This window comes from Cystoisospora suis (assembly GCF_002600585.1).
Source record: "Cystoisospora suis strain Wien I chromosome Unknown contig_1320, whole genome shotgun sequence".
In the NCBI taxonomy this organism is placed as follows: domain Eukaryota; phylum Apicomplexa; class Conoidasida; order Eucoccidiorida; family Sarcocystidae; genus Cystoisospora; species Cystoisospora suis.
In genome coordinates this window covers 8701-24182 of record NW_027154120.1, presented here as the reverse complement: position 1 = coordinate 24182, position 15482 = coordinate 8701, and the positions used below count along the sequence as shown (strand labels likewise).

The following is a 15482-nucleotide window of genomic DNA, read 5'->3' as shown; positions in this document are numbered from 1 at the left end:
GCGCGTTCGTTTTTCGAGTTAGGTTTCAGGATACCACCAGGTACTGGTCTTCGAGTTTGACCAGTGAAAAACGACGTTCTGCACGCGTTGCGGGACCTTGCAATTTACCGTAATGCCCTGTGGTCTGGCGGGCGCCCCTTCCACTTTGCAACGACTTCTCCAGAATATCTCCTTTCAAGAGCTGGACGATTTTGTCACACGTATATCTTGACGATGTGCTCATTTACTTGAAGAGGCGCAGTGAACACATAGGCCACCTCAAAAGGGTATTTGGCAAAATGAGGGAACAACTGCTTTACATCAAATTATCGATGTGCGAATTGTGCAGACAACAGGTGAATTACTTGCCGTTCGTGACTTCGCTGAAGGAGTGGCTGCCGATTCTGCTAAGTTGAAGACCTCAAGGACTTGGCCAGAGATTCTATCAAACCGTGAACAGCTCCGCAGATTCCTCGGGCTAGGAGGAAACTACAGGCGCTTGATACCTAATTTTAACAAGCTGGCCAACCCTCCATCCGGACTTCTCAGGGACGGCAGCGACATGAGTTGGCGTTCGGAGCACTCGGTGGCGGTAGGTCGTCTTAAGGGGGCACTTATTGGTACGGCGGCCCTACGAACCTTTAACCCATATAAGTCAATCTTGATAAAAACCGATTCAGGTATGCGATCGGGGCGGTAATAGAACACGAAGGGGTACCACTAGTGTTCGCATCACGAGAGATGGGGGAGACGGAGAAATATACGCCAGCTTACGAGAGTGAATCACTTGCGGTAGTACACGCCTTGACCAAGTGGAAGTCTGTCAGAGCCTTTCGTGCTCTGACCCGCTCAACCCAACACCAATTTTCCAAACACGGTACACGAGTCCTTTTTCGACTTACTATCCTCATAATAGTGTATTTTCCTGACAGTTGAATGAAAACACAACAATATATAAAAGCAAACACATACTTTAGAATCTTTACTAACAATATTTTCCGTACAGCACCTAAGCAGAATAGAGGCGCGGGACACATACAATAGAAATACTAAGGACACAGAATATTTTTAGCGAAGTTACCACTACAATAGAATAGATAGCTAACTAGCACTAGCCAAGCTAGTTAGCAAGCGTGACTAACTCCGGACGGGACTAGCCGGGGCGGGCGAACCCCCTGGAGAGACACCAGCACCGCGCCGGAACAAAAGACAATCAGCCGTGGCACACACGGACACACAGAAGGTTTATTCTGGGGTGATTGGAGAATTATTCAGAAGCGGTGTACGAAGTATTTTCTAGTGCTAACCGTGAGGTGATTGTACGGTGGTGTTGAACTTCGTTCGTGAACACCAGGCTGGTGAGACATGACACGTTAACAGTGTTGGCAATGGAAGTGCGCACGGTACTACGATGCCGTCGATGTGAATGCGTCTTCGTGATTTAGGGCACGTGTGTAAGTAATCGGTAAACGTGTCGTGTGGATGGGCGGTGGTGATTGTGGGGGAAGAACAGACTCGCTTGCATGGGAGGAACTTTTATCGACTCCCGTGCAAGAACATCACTTCTAAAAACTGTGTTCGAGACAATCCTTGCAGTATAGAGAGTGTTGCGAACGAAGGAAAAGCGGTTCGACAGCGGATCGGAAGTATTCGATACACTTCCGACCCACTGGCGTATCACCCATCGCCAGGTATCCGCTGTGGTGTCGGCTTCGCGGCGAATTTTACCATTGTGACACAATCGGATGTTAAAGTTTTCGGGGTGGAGCCAGTGATACTCCCCATATCGTTGCTCACTCCGTCGCAAACCACCGTCCGTCAGGCGCCGCTACTGGGGCGGGGACGCCCCTCTCTTGTCACAGGCTACTCGTCAACGGATACGTGGTTGCTCTGTGGGCGTGTGAGCTCCAAATGATAACACCATTCCAACCGGTACCCTTCCCGTGCTATGAGTGGCTAGCTGGCTAGGACGGCGTTACCAGTGTGTGCACGGTCATTCCGGCCGCCGTGTCAGCGCCGCACTTACCCCGGGGGCACCCGTAGGACCACAGGGGGTAACCTCTGACACCACTCACGTCAGCAGCGCTAACAAGCCTCGCGCTGTTTAGCCAGCCTGGCAGAGAAGTATCAGGCGTGCCGGGACAGAACAACGTTTTGAGGGGCGGGCCGGGTGCGACAAGAAATCGACAACCGGACAGAGCAGTCGCCAGAGCAGACACCTACAAAATGAAGCGCCCATCCGTCACCTGCGAGGGCTAGACGCTGAGTGCGTGTAATAACCGAGTAAGTGCGGTCATTGTTGGCGGACACAGCACTGACGAGGGCGTTATTTGAAACCAGGAACTAGAGGCTCCGGCAGCCAGTGATACTAGCGAATTGTTCTCTGTCGTGGTCCGCGGGCAGTAGGCTTGTGAGGATCTCTCGGAGCTACTCGATTGCCAGCTTGGACTACAATACCGGAAGGCCCCTAAGAACAACGTTGCTTGTGTGCACTGGTATCTTCACCGCGTGATTGGCTGGGTCATGCCAGCGCCATGGGTAGACATCCAAGGTAAACAGCGCACCTGGCGCAGTATAGACATCAAAGGACTGGCTGAGATCCTTTATCACGACTGCACAGGTAGTTAGACGTCTGAGATGACAGATACATCTTCGCAGTGGGGAGATATCTGGACATCTTCATTTACGTTCATCCGCAACCAGCATGGGCCTCTAGTAACGGACGGCAACCGCAGGTGTCCCTCGACTGGCGCCTCGCACTGTCAGCGAAACATCCCTTGACTGCATAACGGAACTGTGTAGTACACGTACTGAAAAAGGACTATCTCAAAGGAAAGTTCTTTTTTGTAAGTAGCACACCGAACTTGCTGACCTCAGGCACTACCTAGCCTCGTTACTTCGCGGACTGCGTTCTCGAAGGCAACTACAGCCGACTAGCCTGGCAACAGTCCTCTGCGCAGCCACTCCGCGCCCAGATATGAGTTAGTTGAAGTCAAGCTGTTGACAGCTAGTCTTTCATTGTCTTTCTTTTGTCTCCCGATCCGAGTTGAATGTTTTCCTACCTAGGAAATTTCACCCGAGGAAGAAAAAAACCTCACCGTCAGGTCGACGAGCTACTTTTCGTGTCTAGGACGCTGAGCCAAGGCAGACGTGCTCGCAGATGCGTGTGGTTGTAGTCTCTCCCGTTTAAAGGTCCTTGTCGATTCATACATACACCCGTGAGGCTTGAACGATCGAAGGCTGTGGAGTTTTCCCGCGTCATCTCTTCTCAGGGTTCGCATGGTAGTTGGAGGGACGTCACAGACCTTTCAGGGGCTTGGCGGGAGTTGCGTTTGATTCTTTCACTGCCGACATTCTTTTTGGGGAGAGGTCTGGGATTTCCCTTTCACGTGAAACACGAGTGGTCGGTCACTTTTGGGTGAAGGAGAGAGCTGAACATCACGCTCCGATTTTTGCCAATTTTTTGACTTCTTGTCTTTCTGTGCATGTCGTGTCCGCGTTTTCTGTATGTCCTTAATGCGCAGCAGAACATGTTGCACGCCTGAGTTTTTTTCATAAGCTGTAGGACTTCGTTACTAGGAAGCCAGCCATTTTCGGTTTGGGCGACTGATTGCATAGTATCTGACTTGATCTCCCGCTGAAAACTGAAATGATGACGTGACTTCATTGGACTTTTTCTCCGTTGTCGTTCTCTACGGACATTGCCCGGCTGTATGTGGAACTCTGGGGTCTTGAGATTGTCAAGGAGGGAAGGGCACGTCATTTCTGAGGGTGCCCTGTTTATATGCCAGAGAGAAAATGCTCTTCTCTTCATTGATTCCCTCCGATAGTGGAGCTCCCAAAACGCATCAACCGTTTTCTCAACGAACATCTCCACCTCCTTCATGCGAGTCCTCTTCTCGTTTGTCTGAATCGAATCACCTTCCCTCAGCCAACCTTCCGGAGTCAGAGAGAAACGACTCTGCACAGAAGGCATATTGGCTAGAGCCGGCGACGGGGACTAATCATGTGTGTGAAAGGACTCCTTCATCACGTGAAAACGCAAAGGTACAGAGTTTTCCCTTTTCTCCAAAGAGCTTGACACAACAACAAGAACAACATCGATCTAGCAGTCTCTCAACGACCCATGGGCTAGTGTTTCACAAGTCTTACCACAATTTTTCAAGTCTTCATCATTATCCCTCGTGTACAACTTCATCTTCTATTTGCAAGGAGGCGGAGACCCACTCTCATTCTCGATCTCACTCTTCTTCTCTGCATCCTCACACGTCATCATCATCTCCTGAAGCTCAAGCAGTCTCTTTCACTCACTATTCCCCATTGACTTTATATGGATATGTTTCCTCCGTCCTAGCTTCTCTTGGTTTTCTTTCGTTCAGAGGCGTGAGTCGATTTGTCAGCCATTGTCTCGCCCTCTTATTCCGTAATCTTCTCATTCGTTTACTTCATTTCCAGCGGAAAGTTTATCTATCCGCTTATTGTGACCCTACTCAACGTTTCACATACCTTCTTTCAAACGGTCGATATAAAGCGGAACGTCACTGTGTCGTTACAGCCGATGGCTATGAGATTTTCTTCTATCGCTTAGTTAAAGTCACACATTCATGTTGTGCAAATCATTCGTTTTCCCTATCGCGTATATCTTCATCTTCATCACCATCCTTACCTCTCATTATTCCTCCTTCTCGCCATCTTTCGTTTTCGTCGTCGTCACCTAAAGAGCACACATCTGCCTTACTATCTTCTTCTCCGTCTGGGCCCGGGTTCAATTCTTGTCATCACCATCAACAACATTCCTCACGAAGACAAAGAGATACCCCCAGACATGGGTATTTTACCTCTTCTTTTACTCCGTCTTTGACTACTGGGAGACCTTCTCATCCACTGGTTTCAAGTACATCTTCCTCATCGTCAGTTCGTTTTTGTGCATGTGAGAGACTTCCTCATGTTGATAGTCGATATTCTTCCTCTTACAAGTTTCCAGCAGGTTCAGAAAGACCCCAGCAACTCATTCCATCTAAAGGAAGAAGCGAGCCTCATCTACCCGTTTTCTTGACTCCTTCTATACCTCCCCATCCAGGGGAGGGAGAAGGAGATGAAGTCGATGACGTAGAGCTCGATGATAACGACAGTCATGAAGCGGATGATGAAAGGGAAACCTTATCTCCGTCATCTCTCTCTCTTCCGAACAAGTTCGGAGAATCTCTCAGGACTAAGAATACACCGATCACCATAGAAGAAGCAAATCATCCTCTTTCTCGTAACAGTAAGAGTAGTAATGGCAGCTCCCAAAGAACTCTTGCTTCTTCATCTTTCCATTTAAGTGATCATCATATCGCCAGTAGTTTTGTTGAAGGAAGAGGGAAGGAAAAAACGGGTGTAAGCTCGCCTCTTAGTCATCATGAAGAAGAGAGGAGTCAACATGGAGAGGCGACGAATGAGGCGAGAAGACTTGGCGCAAGAGAGGAGATGAGAGACTATCTTCATCATTATGATGGAGAAGAACGGCGTTGTGAAAGATCTCACAACAAGACAGTGAAAGAAGAGACAGAGAAAAGGGAGAAACCGATAGTCTTTTTTCAGCATGGTCTACTAGAGTCATCTTTAAACTGGATAACAGGAGGTTCTCATTCTCTAGCTTTCATGTTAGCTGAAGAAGGATGCGATGTATGGCTAGGAAATAACAGGGGGAATGAATATGTCCGTAGACGCTCTGCATCCTCCTCGTCGTCTTTATCATCGAAATCGACTTGTAGAAGAAGTATGACTTCTTCATCTTCATCGCCTCCTTCTTCAATAGAACCTCCAAAGAGGAAACAAGATTCTCAAGAAACAACTGCGTCAACCCTGACTTCTTCGAAGGATCGTCATTGTGCAGGAGGAGGTAGGAGATTCACATCGACAACAGACCATACAAATGAAGATCCTCCTCATCATCAGAAGAGCTCGAATAGGAATGAGGAGAGAGAAGGTCACTGTAGGAATAGAAGGAGAAGGAAGGGTGTATGTGGGATGACTTTAGTTGAAGCATTGAAGGAATACGAAGAGGAAGAAGAGAGAAGAGAAGACGACGAAGAAGCTCGAGAGAAGGGAAGGGCTATGAGAGAAGTTCCTACTACGCATGATTTGGACGGGAATCGTGATATGCCGTGTAGTAGTCATAGAGAAGAAGGAGAAGAAAAGAAAGATATGTCTCTCTCTTTCTCTTCGAGTTCGTGTAGTGAGTTATGTTGTTCATGTACAGGGTTGACTCCTTTGCCATCGATGGTGTCACTCTTCGATGCATCGTCACCTTCCTCTTCATCGCCCTTTCGATCGAGAGAAGTGAAGACGACCGCTACTACTACTACTTCTCCCTCAGATCTTCATTACGATCATGAAAGAAAAGTCGAGGGGAGCCTTTGTACGCATAGTGAGAAAGACGTAGATCAAGACCATCAAGATGAGAACTCACTGGTGTATATTCTATGGAATGCATGCCTTGAAGCTGCAGCGGTTCTGTTTCGTCTAACAACCCGATGTCATCCGAGTCGTTTTCTTTCTCGAATGAAGCGGAGAATCTCTCCATCATTATCATTATCGTCTTCGCCTTCGAGGGGCACGACAGTATCGTCTAGGAATCCTCTTCTTCCTCAAAGGTGGTCGGTCTTACGCCATCCGTCACAAGACGCTGCCTCATCATCTCTGAAGGGAACGGCGACAACGTCTCTTCCTTCATTTGAGAAGGAAGAGAAGACAAGACGATCTCTCTCTTCCGAGAGAACCAACGTTGTCTCTTCTCCGTCGTTTCACCAAGAAGTAGTAGATGAAGAAGGGGCGAATTCTATTGCCCGGATGGAGGAGGACAATAGAAGATCGAGCGAGGATTATGATCGTGAAGAAGAAATGAGAAAGTGTCAAGACTTGCCACCCTTTCGATCTATTACATCTGCTTCGACCCAATCGTGGACCTTTCATGATATGGCCAAGTATGATGTCTCTGCTATGCTCTATTATATTCTGACCTATTCTGACGATGAAGAGGATAGTGAAGATAGCCATCTCTCTTTTTCTTCATCATCCTTTTCATCATCATTATCTCAAAACCACAACCATTCAAAGAGAAACTCAACCTCAGTACATCAAGGAGACAACTTTCTCCCTCGGCATGAAGATCCTCCGCAGAATCCATCTTCTGTCTCTTGCTCGTCTTCTTCTTTCCCCCCTCACTTTTCTTCTTCTTCTGATCCTCTATTCTCGTCTTCAAGACCTCCCCAAACATATGCAGACTTTTCTTCCTCATCTTCCTCTGGTAGTCAGCGATGGCGAGATAGGGAGAATACGGAAAGACTGAGACGAAGAAGAAGAAGAAGAGAGGGAAGGAAGAAGAAGATCTGGGGTATAGGACAGTCACAAGGAGCTGCACAACTGTTGGCACTAACATCAATATTTCCCGGTACAGGAGATCTCTTTCATGGATTACTATTGTTTTCGCCTCCTGTGATCCTTCATTCTCCTTCTACGCTTTCTATATCAACACGTGCATTGATTCATCTTGGTTTAACTCATCCCTCTCCTGTCTTACATGGAATAAAACTAGCTGAATGTCTCTTACCTGAAGTATGTCTATCTATTCTAGCGGATTGTGTCGCGGGAAGGAAGCTGATGGGATTCTATACAGGTGATATTGAGTGGGGTCAACGGTGTATCAACTTCAGATATACACCTAGTGGAGGGACAAGCCGACGAAACTTTCAGCACTGGTTGAATGTCATGGGAAAAGGAGAACCTATTGGGAAGTACGAAGATGATGATGGTGAAGAGGGGGAGGAGATCAATGAAGAGACTTACGAAGAGAATGATGAAGACGGAGACAACGAGGAAAATAGAGATCAGAGGGATAATGGGCGATGTAAGAGGAGAGAGATGGAGAAGAGGAGAAGGATAAGAAGGGAAGAAGATCAGGCTGAATTTGAACAGAAGCAAAAAGCAGAGAAGGTCCTCAAAGAGATGGGAGAAGATCTGAAGAGTGGAGATGAAAGAGCGAAAGGGAAAGAAGGACAAGGAGGAAGACGAGGGATACCCGGTCCAGGAGCATCTTATCCTTTAGAGAAAATCACTTGTCGAGTGCATGCATGGATCGGCGGAAAAGATAATCTTGTTAATGCTGGTAAGAAAAAAGTAGTGGGTAGTCATAGGGACTACACAACAGGAGGAGATCGACTGGCTGATGCCGCTCTTTCATTGTGTCGAGTGTAGATACGTGAAATCTATGTATCAACTTTGGATCCCAGACAGAGAGATCAAAGAAGATATGAGGAGTATTTACTGTCAGCTCTCCGTTGAAATAGATATCTTTTTGGTTCGTCTCCGGAGAGATTGATAGAGAGGTCCGGAAATCTTCGCAGTCGACACTCAACAGAAAGATACGTGGTCAGCTGAAAAGGAAGTCCCTCTCCCGTGCATCCGTCTCATTAGGTTCTTGCGTGGTGAAGAAAGGAGGGAAGAACAAGGTGAGATGCTATCATGTTGATAGCGTCATTTTTACAGGTAGGTAGGTAGGAGAATGTATTCGTAGGATGGAACTGAGTATGAGAGAGTCTTGTTTCATCGTGTACATTCACCATTGAGAACGTTGTTACGTTTCGTCTGCTTGTAGCCTCTGTGTGCCCGGTTACAAATGCAGATATACATACATACATGTACAGACAGAGAGAGAGAGAGACAGACAGACATCCATTCATAGATAAATACATACACAGACCTACATACGTAGGTATTCATCCATCCATCTTTATTACGCGTACATGCGATCTGGTGTTTTTTTGTCTTCAGAAGCCACGACAGGGTACATGAAGAGATGTATAAAGGATCTAACAGTAGAACTGTGGCCTGAAGCAGGGCACTTAGATTTCGGTTGGACTCATGCTCGGTCAGTTGACTTGTACCCACGTTTAATTCGTCTGATACTTTCATCTTAAAGGAAACTACCGGGTCTCCTCAAGAACTCCCTTTCAAATGACGGAGTCTTTCATGCGCTGAACTAAATCAACGGCGGAAAGGAAGCTCACAGAAGGACAAAGAGAACATCTAGCCCCCAGGCATCACGCGCATGCAAGGCAGTATACAAACACAAGCAGTATCACCAGCAGGGGATCCTGACAGAAAAGAAACAAAGAAAGAAAGAGTTCCTATTCTCTCTGATTTCATGACCCTCGGACTATTCACTTCGAGTGTATCGTATAACTCCATACTTGTAGAAGAGGAAATAAAAAACTAGCTCTCAAAGAGGAGATAATAGGAAGAATTCCTCTCTGGGCTGTCTTACAGGCGATACGACGTCGTGGAAGAGAAGCGGAAGGTTTCAATTCTTGTAACCAAATCCGTCCATCCATGTAGAGAGATAGAGAAGAAAGAGCTAGCTGACAGCTGACTTCGTCTTCACTTTCTCTATTAGATGGAGATAGGTGGATGTGTGAAGATCTAGTTTATGTACAGAAGGGTGTAAGTATCTCTATATGTACATAGAGAGATTTCCATAGGTGATCTTTGTTTCCCTTCTCCAAGCCTTTCGTTGATCTATGACGGCTTGTTGTCATGAGTCAAGGAAGGAAGACTTCTTCGTGAAGAATTTGAAATCGTTTGGTAAGGTGGTAGCATTAGATGATTGATTTTTAAGTCGGGTGATGGATTTCTTTCCCAATTTTACGAGATGGGGAGAGCAGGGTACCTTTATGTATCTGTGTTTCTTCGATAAGAGAAGATCTGTGTGTACTTACGGGCATACGATCACATCTTTGACTCGTCTTCGAAGGGAAGGAGACAGGGAGACGTCGTACTAATCAACTACATAAGTCTTTCATAGATTTTTGAGATCAAAACAGATACCTTTCTTCTTCGTCACGAGTTTGCGTGTTCGCCGCTCTTTTTTTCCGGCATTTTGCTGGTTTTAGGTGTATGTGCTTGAGGACCATAGTTAGGTGGTAATCTAGTGTGTCCCGTCCGTTTCTGAAGTTTTTTTCGAAATGCTAACCTTTTGTCCAACCTTCACGAAAAAAGGTCCCACTTCGCTACTCCTCCATTCTGTCATCCACCATGAATGATGACATGGCTGGCCGGATTGTTTTCCTAGCCTTTTTGTGATGTAAGATTTCTCTTTGCGCAAGGCTGGTCGAAGCAGGCGTTCGAGAACGATGATTATGCATGCTGAAAAGGAACGAGACGGGTTTCGACGACGGAACTTAAATAGGCAGATTTCATTCGGATTGAAGAGATTGTCGCTGAGAAGAAAAGTGTTAGCAGTATCATGTAGAGCGAGAGACTAGCTCTCTACGATGATAGGATGATGATCTTTCACTTGAGTGACGCACACGAACCTTAAGGTCCTTCATTCTACTACTACTACTAAGAGTTGTCTCTCTTTTCGGCCGGACGGGGAGTAGGGGGCGAAGCAGGGGAAGATTTTCGGAGCCTGCTTTGCCAAGCGTAGACAGTAGTCGTAGTGACAGCGCTGCGAGGCGGTTCGAAGAGGAGGGATTGAATAGCTTCTAAGAAGAAAAACACGTTTTCCGGGATTTTCTTTAACTGGCTGAATACCTGAGGCTGTTAAGTTTGTTGGGAGACAAAAGAAGGGTCGTTTTCTTCGGTGGAGTGAGACGGGGTGGATGCGCGGGAAAAGCGTTCGCTCAGCTTAGCTTAGGCGCCTACTCAAGCTTCTTTTTCGCACACTTCGCTTTTCTCGCACCGTCCTTAAGAAGCAAGTGTGATCTTCCTGGGGGAAAAACAAGAAGAAAACGACTTCGAACCGGTTCTGACGAGTATCGTTTGTCATTCCTCTTCCTTCTCCGAGGTTTCACTATGTATGTATGGTCTTACCATGCGCGTGATCCTCTCGGCACGCGCCCACCAACTAAGAGGAACGGCGGTCTCTCCCAAGAATAGAGGAATCCCTTCGTAGCGCCATATGAGTTTGTTCCATTGTCACACTTCCGAGGACCAGTCGTAATTGGTCGGTTAGAAGGATCTATAAAGCTCGATGATTGAAGAGACTCTGTTGTTCGTCGCTCTTACCATGGCTGTATTCCCTCTTGTGTAGGCATTCAGAAGTCTTTTTTGGAGGGAGGCTCGTGCGACTCGCAGTTGAGATAGCGATGTTCCATATACTTAAGGAACACGAAGCGGCACTTCATCTTTTAGAGTGGCCCACACTCATTCCCTCAATACGTCAGTACCGACGTGTCCCGGGGTTAGACATCAACAAGCTTTGCGCCGCTGAGGGCATGAGTGCCGGCGTGAGAGAGTTGGAGACAGGGTTGCTTTTGGGGTACAGTGTGCTGCGTTTGCCTCGTCAGAGGAAGAGTGGACCTTCCTGTAGGGGTTTTCCGCTACCGCACACTAGTAATAGTTCAGTTCGGTTGAGGAAGTGTATCTGCGTGAAGGAAAAAGACAAACCACGTACTTCTCCGGTATGGCAGTCCTAAGACAGTTGGACTCCATTGGGTAGCCTTCCACGTAGCGTTTTCAGGGAAATCAAGCGATCACGTGTTTCGAAGAGACAGACTTCTAAAGCTGTCATAGATAAATTTGCAGCTGCTGTTTCATTTCTTCGCAGGTGTGTGCAGGAAGCACTCGCTCTTTAGTAAGGCCAAGCTGATTCTTTCCGTGAGGAATTCACGGGGCAGCTGGCCCGCCTGGATAGGGAGAGGCACGACGATTTTGTTAGGTGGAGCGGATTCCACAGTGGAGTGAATTTTTAGTTTGGTTGAAAACAACACTGGAGTGGCACGAAAGTAGAGATCTGAGGTGTCAGCTGGTAGGTTTCTTCAGTAGTGCACAGTCGAGCGATGATATCTGCATCCGTCAGGTTTTTCAACGAGTAGGCATGGCCTTCCCATGTCGTTGCTTTGTGGTTGCTTTGGTTTCTTTTGTGTTGGCAATACAAGAAACGGTCACTTTGCTCCGGTGTCCGCCGGCTTCCGATAGCAACAGTCGAAACAAAGAGTCCACCAAACCGAGAGGTCCGTAGAACCTTCCCTACGACATCGCCCTTTCGCTGGGCACGCCACACCCCCAAGCTTCCCCCAGCTGTCACGCGACAGACTCCAGACTAATACCGGTTCGTAAACCAGCTCAGCCAAAAAAATGAGAGGAGGAAGAACTGGGGGAAACGAACACAACAAAGAGGGGCATAGGCAGTGAAGGCACAGCTATAGTTATGCAATTTGTGAGCGATGCTCATCTCCGGCATCGAGCCGCCAACAGCCTGTTAACGTCTGCTTTGAAAGTTGTGGGAAATCTCACCCCCTGTTCCGCAGCACTTGAGCAAAGCGACATCCTTGGTGTTGGACTGAGATTTCCTGTGTGCAGGTGTCTGAGTCGGCAGTCACGCTCTGGAGCCCCCGCCACGGGAAGTGTTGCTCGGTCCGTTGTATGGTGGTATGAGCATGCTGACGTCCAGCTCTACATAGGGCGTGCCCCGGGTGAGCCGCTGTTGTGTGAAGGACCGATGGCACGCTCTGATACTCTTCACTGAAGCCCATGTCACCATGCCTAGTAAGCTCCCGCAGGGACGTGAGGTTGAGTGAGCAGTGACTCTCATTCTGCACTTCGCGTAACCGGACAAACCGTTATTATACGGTACGCGTGAGCCGCCCGAGCAAATGACGCAACGTTTGCCACCAACGGTCCGGAAGGAAGGAGTCTTTCTTTCGAAGTAGTTAACCCTTCCCGGGGAAGTTCTCTAGTAGAGTCCGGCAGTTGGATAGTTGCGTTGTAAGCTGGTGCGGATACGCTCTCTCTGGCCTCAGCTATATTCCTCCTAGGACTTGAAAAAAGCAAAGGCGACTTGGATCAATCTCAGTCCATATCAGTGTGCCCAAAGTTGTCCGGGTGCCTCTCGATCTGCGGGCACGCTCGTGCCGACAGGACCAAACGCGGTGACATCTGAGCTCCGACTACGGAGCTAAAGTTCACGGGAGTGGAAGGCCGCGGGTGGACAGGACTCTCTGCGCCGAGGACCACCCCGATCAGGGGCGGGTGAGGTTCGCGTCAGATAGAGGGCTACAGCGCTGGGATCATCAGCCATATCAATCTCGAAAAGAACTCTGCAGATGCTTCACATAGATGACAGGCTACGGGTCGCTGCCGTGGAACGCAAGTCTCAGAACAGTACGTTGTCAGGAGACGGCGGTCCCGCGCGTTCCGCAGGAGGGCCCTTGTATTCCGGGCCTTGTGCTTTCTGTCACAGCAGTGCCTTGAGATACCGAGACAACAGAAAGAGATGGGAACGTGTACCGTGAAGATTCTCAAGTTGATGTAGAAAAAGCAAACAAATTTGAAACGGGGGCCAGGTTTTCATGCGAAGCCCGCTCTTCTGTCAAAGAGATGCAAACTAAGCCAAGATTTAATGAATAAGAGGACACACAACAGCTCCTCCCTAGAGAGCCGTCATCATAGATGCTGGCAGAGGCTGCAGAATCACGGTCCTGCTGTTGGTTTGCTACCACACCGGGTTTTACCGCGACCGATAGCCTGCCATGGACGGCGAGGGCTGCACACTGGGTGTAGAGAATCTCAAACAGGAGGAATAGCCAAGACCCATTTCTGAAGGCAACCCGGCAGTTCAGGATGTGAGGAAGCTACCGGTTGTGCTTCAGACCGGAAACTTCAGGCAGCCAGGGTGGGCGAAGGCTCTGCAGAGGCATCGGTCTGACTTTTTCCCGCTTCTAGCGGTAGTGTCCGCCTTTCGCATCTCTCCTGGGAAGGCGAGCGTTCCCGGCGTGAGGAGGTACCGCTGGTAGTTCGGACGAGTCTGCAGGTCGATGTCCGAGGCATACCAGTCGGAAGCGGTAAGCCACTCTGGCGCACCCGCATTATCAGGTCGGCGAACACCTTTTCGTTGAAAAACTGCATGGGATCGTCTCTAGCCACTGCCTTACGAGAAAGTGGGAAGCGCTGGCAGCTCTCCACTAAGCCTACTGCTGCTGGCACCTGTTGCGGGACAGGTTGTACTTCCAGTTTCGGACTTGACCTGTCGGTGAACATGGGCAGCCCGACCGCCGCTGGACTACGGGGACCAACGAGAAGCCTGGAGCCAGCCGGGGCGAGCGCCACATACTGGGGCGTGCAGCTGGATCCGGGAGAGTTGAGCTCACTGCTTCTGCCCTCACCCGCGCTGTCGCACATGGTACTCCTTTCGCTGGTCGTCGTGTTGATCCCACCGCTGTCACTTTCCGTAGCAGGGGGGACCTCCACGTCGTCGACGTCCCATTCAAAGTGGAGAACCAGGTGAAGGCGTGAGGGGCCCGAGGGCCCACCTCGCTGGATTGCCACAGTACTGGAAGCCCCCTGGGGGAGGAGAACGGGTGAAAAGATTTCCTCGAAACCGCTAAATGACCGTTCGAAGAGAACTGTAGATGGTGTTCTTCCAAAGCAGGTCTGCGCGCGTGGCTCGTGCAGGTCAACGTCAGCTTCCTCTTCCTCCTCTTGTTCAGCCTGTTGGAGAGCTGCGCTAGTGCCAGCCCGCGGCGAAACGTCAGACACAACTGCCGCGTTCTCGCCGGGCGTCTTGTCGTCAGCTGGCTCCGTACAACAGGTAGCTTCCTGCACCTTTCGCTTGGTGCGCGATAGCCTCAAGAAAGGAAAACAGCTTCCAATGGAAAACGCTGTTCTACGAGGAGTCGACTGGGCAAAAGTCCTGTCACCCTCCACTTCATCAGGGGCAGAACTCCTTTTTCCGTTCACGGTGCACGCTGTCCGTGCCACCCACGGTACACAAAGCCAACTGAATAGCGAGCGCATTACTCCGGTATTGCTAGGAGCTGAGAGACAAGGAGATATAGCACTTCAAACTTCTCTGAAGGCCAAAAATGTCGGGCGGAAATGAGGAATCGCAAGTAAAAGAAACAGAGAAGGCAGCGAGTATTTTCGATGCTGGAGAAGTGAGCGAAATTTGGCAGCAAAAACTCCAAGTAGTGAAGTAGAAATCCAACAGCAAGCTATAGCACCAGATTGCTAAACAGCAGATTCTCGCCCATGTTACCGGTGGGGTACGTCTCAACATGCCAGTTGAGCCGATCACTGACAGAGCCGCCGGCACGAGGAGCGACACCAGATAGCTGAACAGCAGTAGCGTTTCATCCCGCCGGTGATTGCTTGGAGAGGACCAACCTTTCGAAGGTAGATGACGAGGTCGTGTTCCGCCGTACTGAGGGCGCACGCCTCTTGTGTGCTCGTGCTGTGTAGACCGAAATACCCGCACGGAGTTTCATAGCTTTGCATGTGCCTGGTCGACAATACTCGCGGGGCGGACGGCCCTGTAAGTGAGATCGCAAGGAGTCTGGACAGACATCAAGCGAGCAGCCACACATTCTAAGCTGTCACCGGCGGCGAGTTCGCTCCCGCGGGCCACAAGCAGTGGCGTCGCCTCAGGAGGGGCACATGCTCGGAGTGGGATATTCGACGTACCGGCGACAGTGAAGCCCTGTGCCTTTTTCAAACCCCCCATCGAGTCAGAACTAACGAAG

The 15482-nt window shown here is 49.1% G+C and overlaps 2 protein-coding genes across 2 annotated transcripts; one reads left to right on the top strand and one right to left on the bottom strand.

Moving 5' to 3' along the window:
- The first annotated feature begins 2981 nt into the window (after window positions 1-2981).
- CSUI_003072 (triacylglycerol lipase) lies at window positions 2982-9958 on the top strand. Its single transcript, XM_068063270.1, has 3 exons — window positions 2982-8128; window positions 8437-8508; window positions 8794-9958. Exons 1-3 carry the CDS (start codon window positions 3778-3780, stop codon window positions 8937-8939), a joined length of 4569 nt encoding a protein of 1522 aa, XP_067924756.1. The 5' UTR covers window positions 2982-3777; the 3' UTR covers window positions 8940-9958.
- A 3245-nt stretch (window positions 9959-13203) lies between these two features.
- CSUI_003071 (uncharacterized protein) lies at window positions 13204-15180 on the bottom strand. The gene has a single exon (XM_068063269.1). The coding sequence runs from the start codon at window positions 14755-14757 to the stop codon at window positions 13624-13626; it is 1134 nt and encodes a 377-aa protein (XP_067924755.1). The 5' UTR covers window positions 14758-15180; the 3' UTR covers window positions 13204-13623.
- Window positions 15181-15482: the final 302 nt, after the last annotated feature.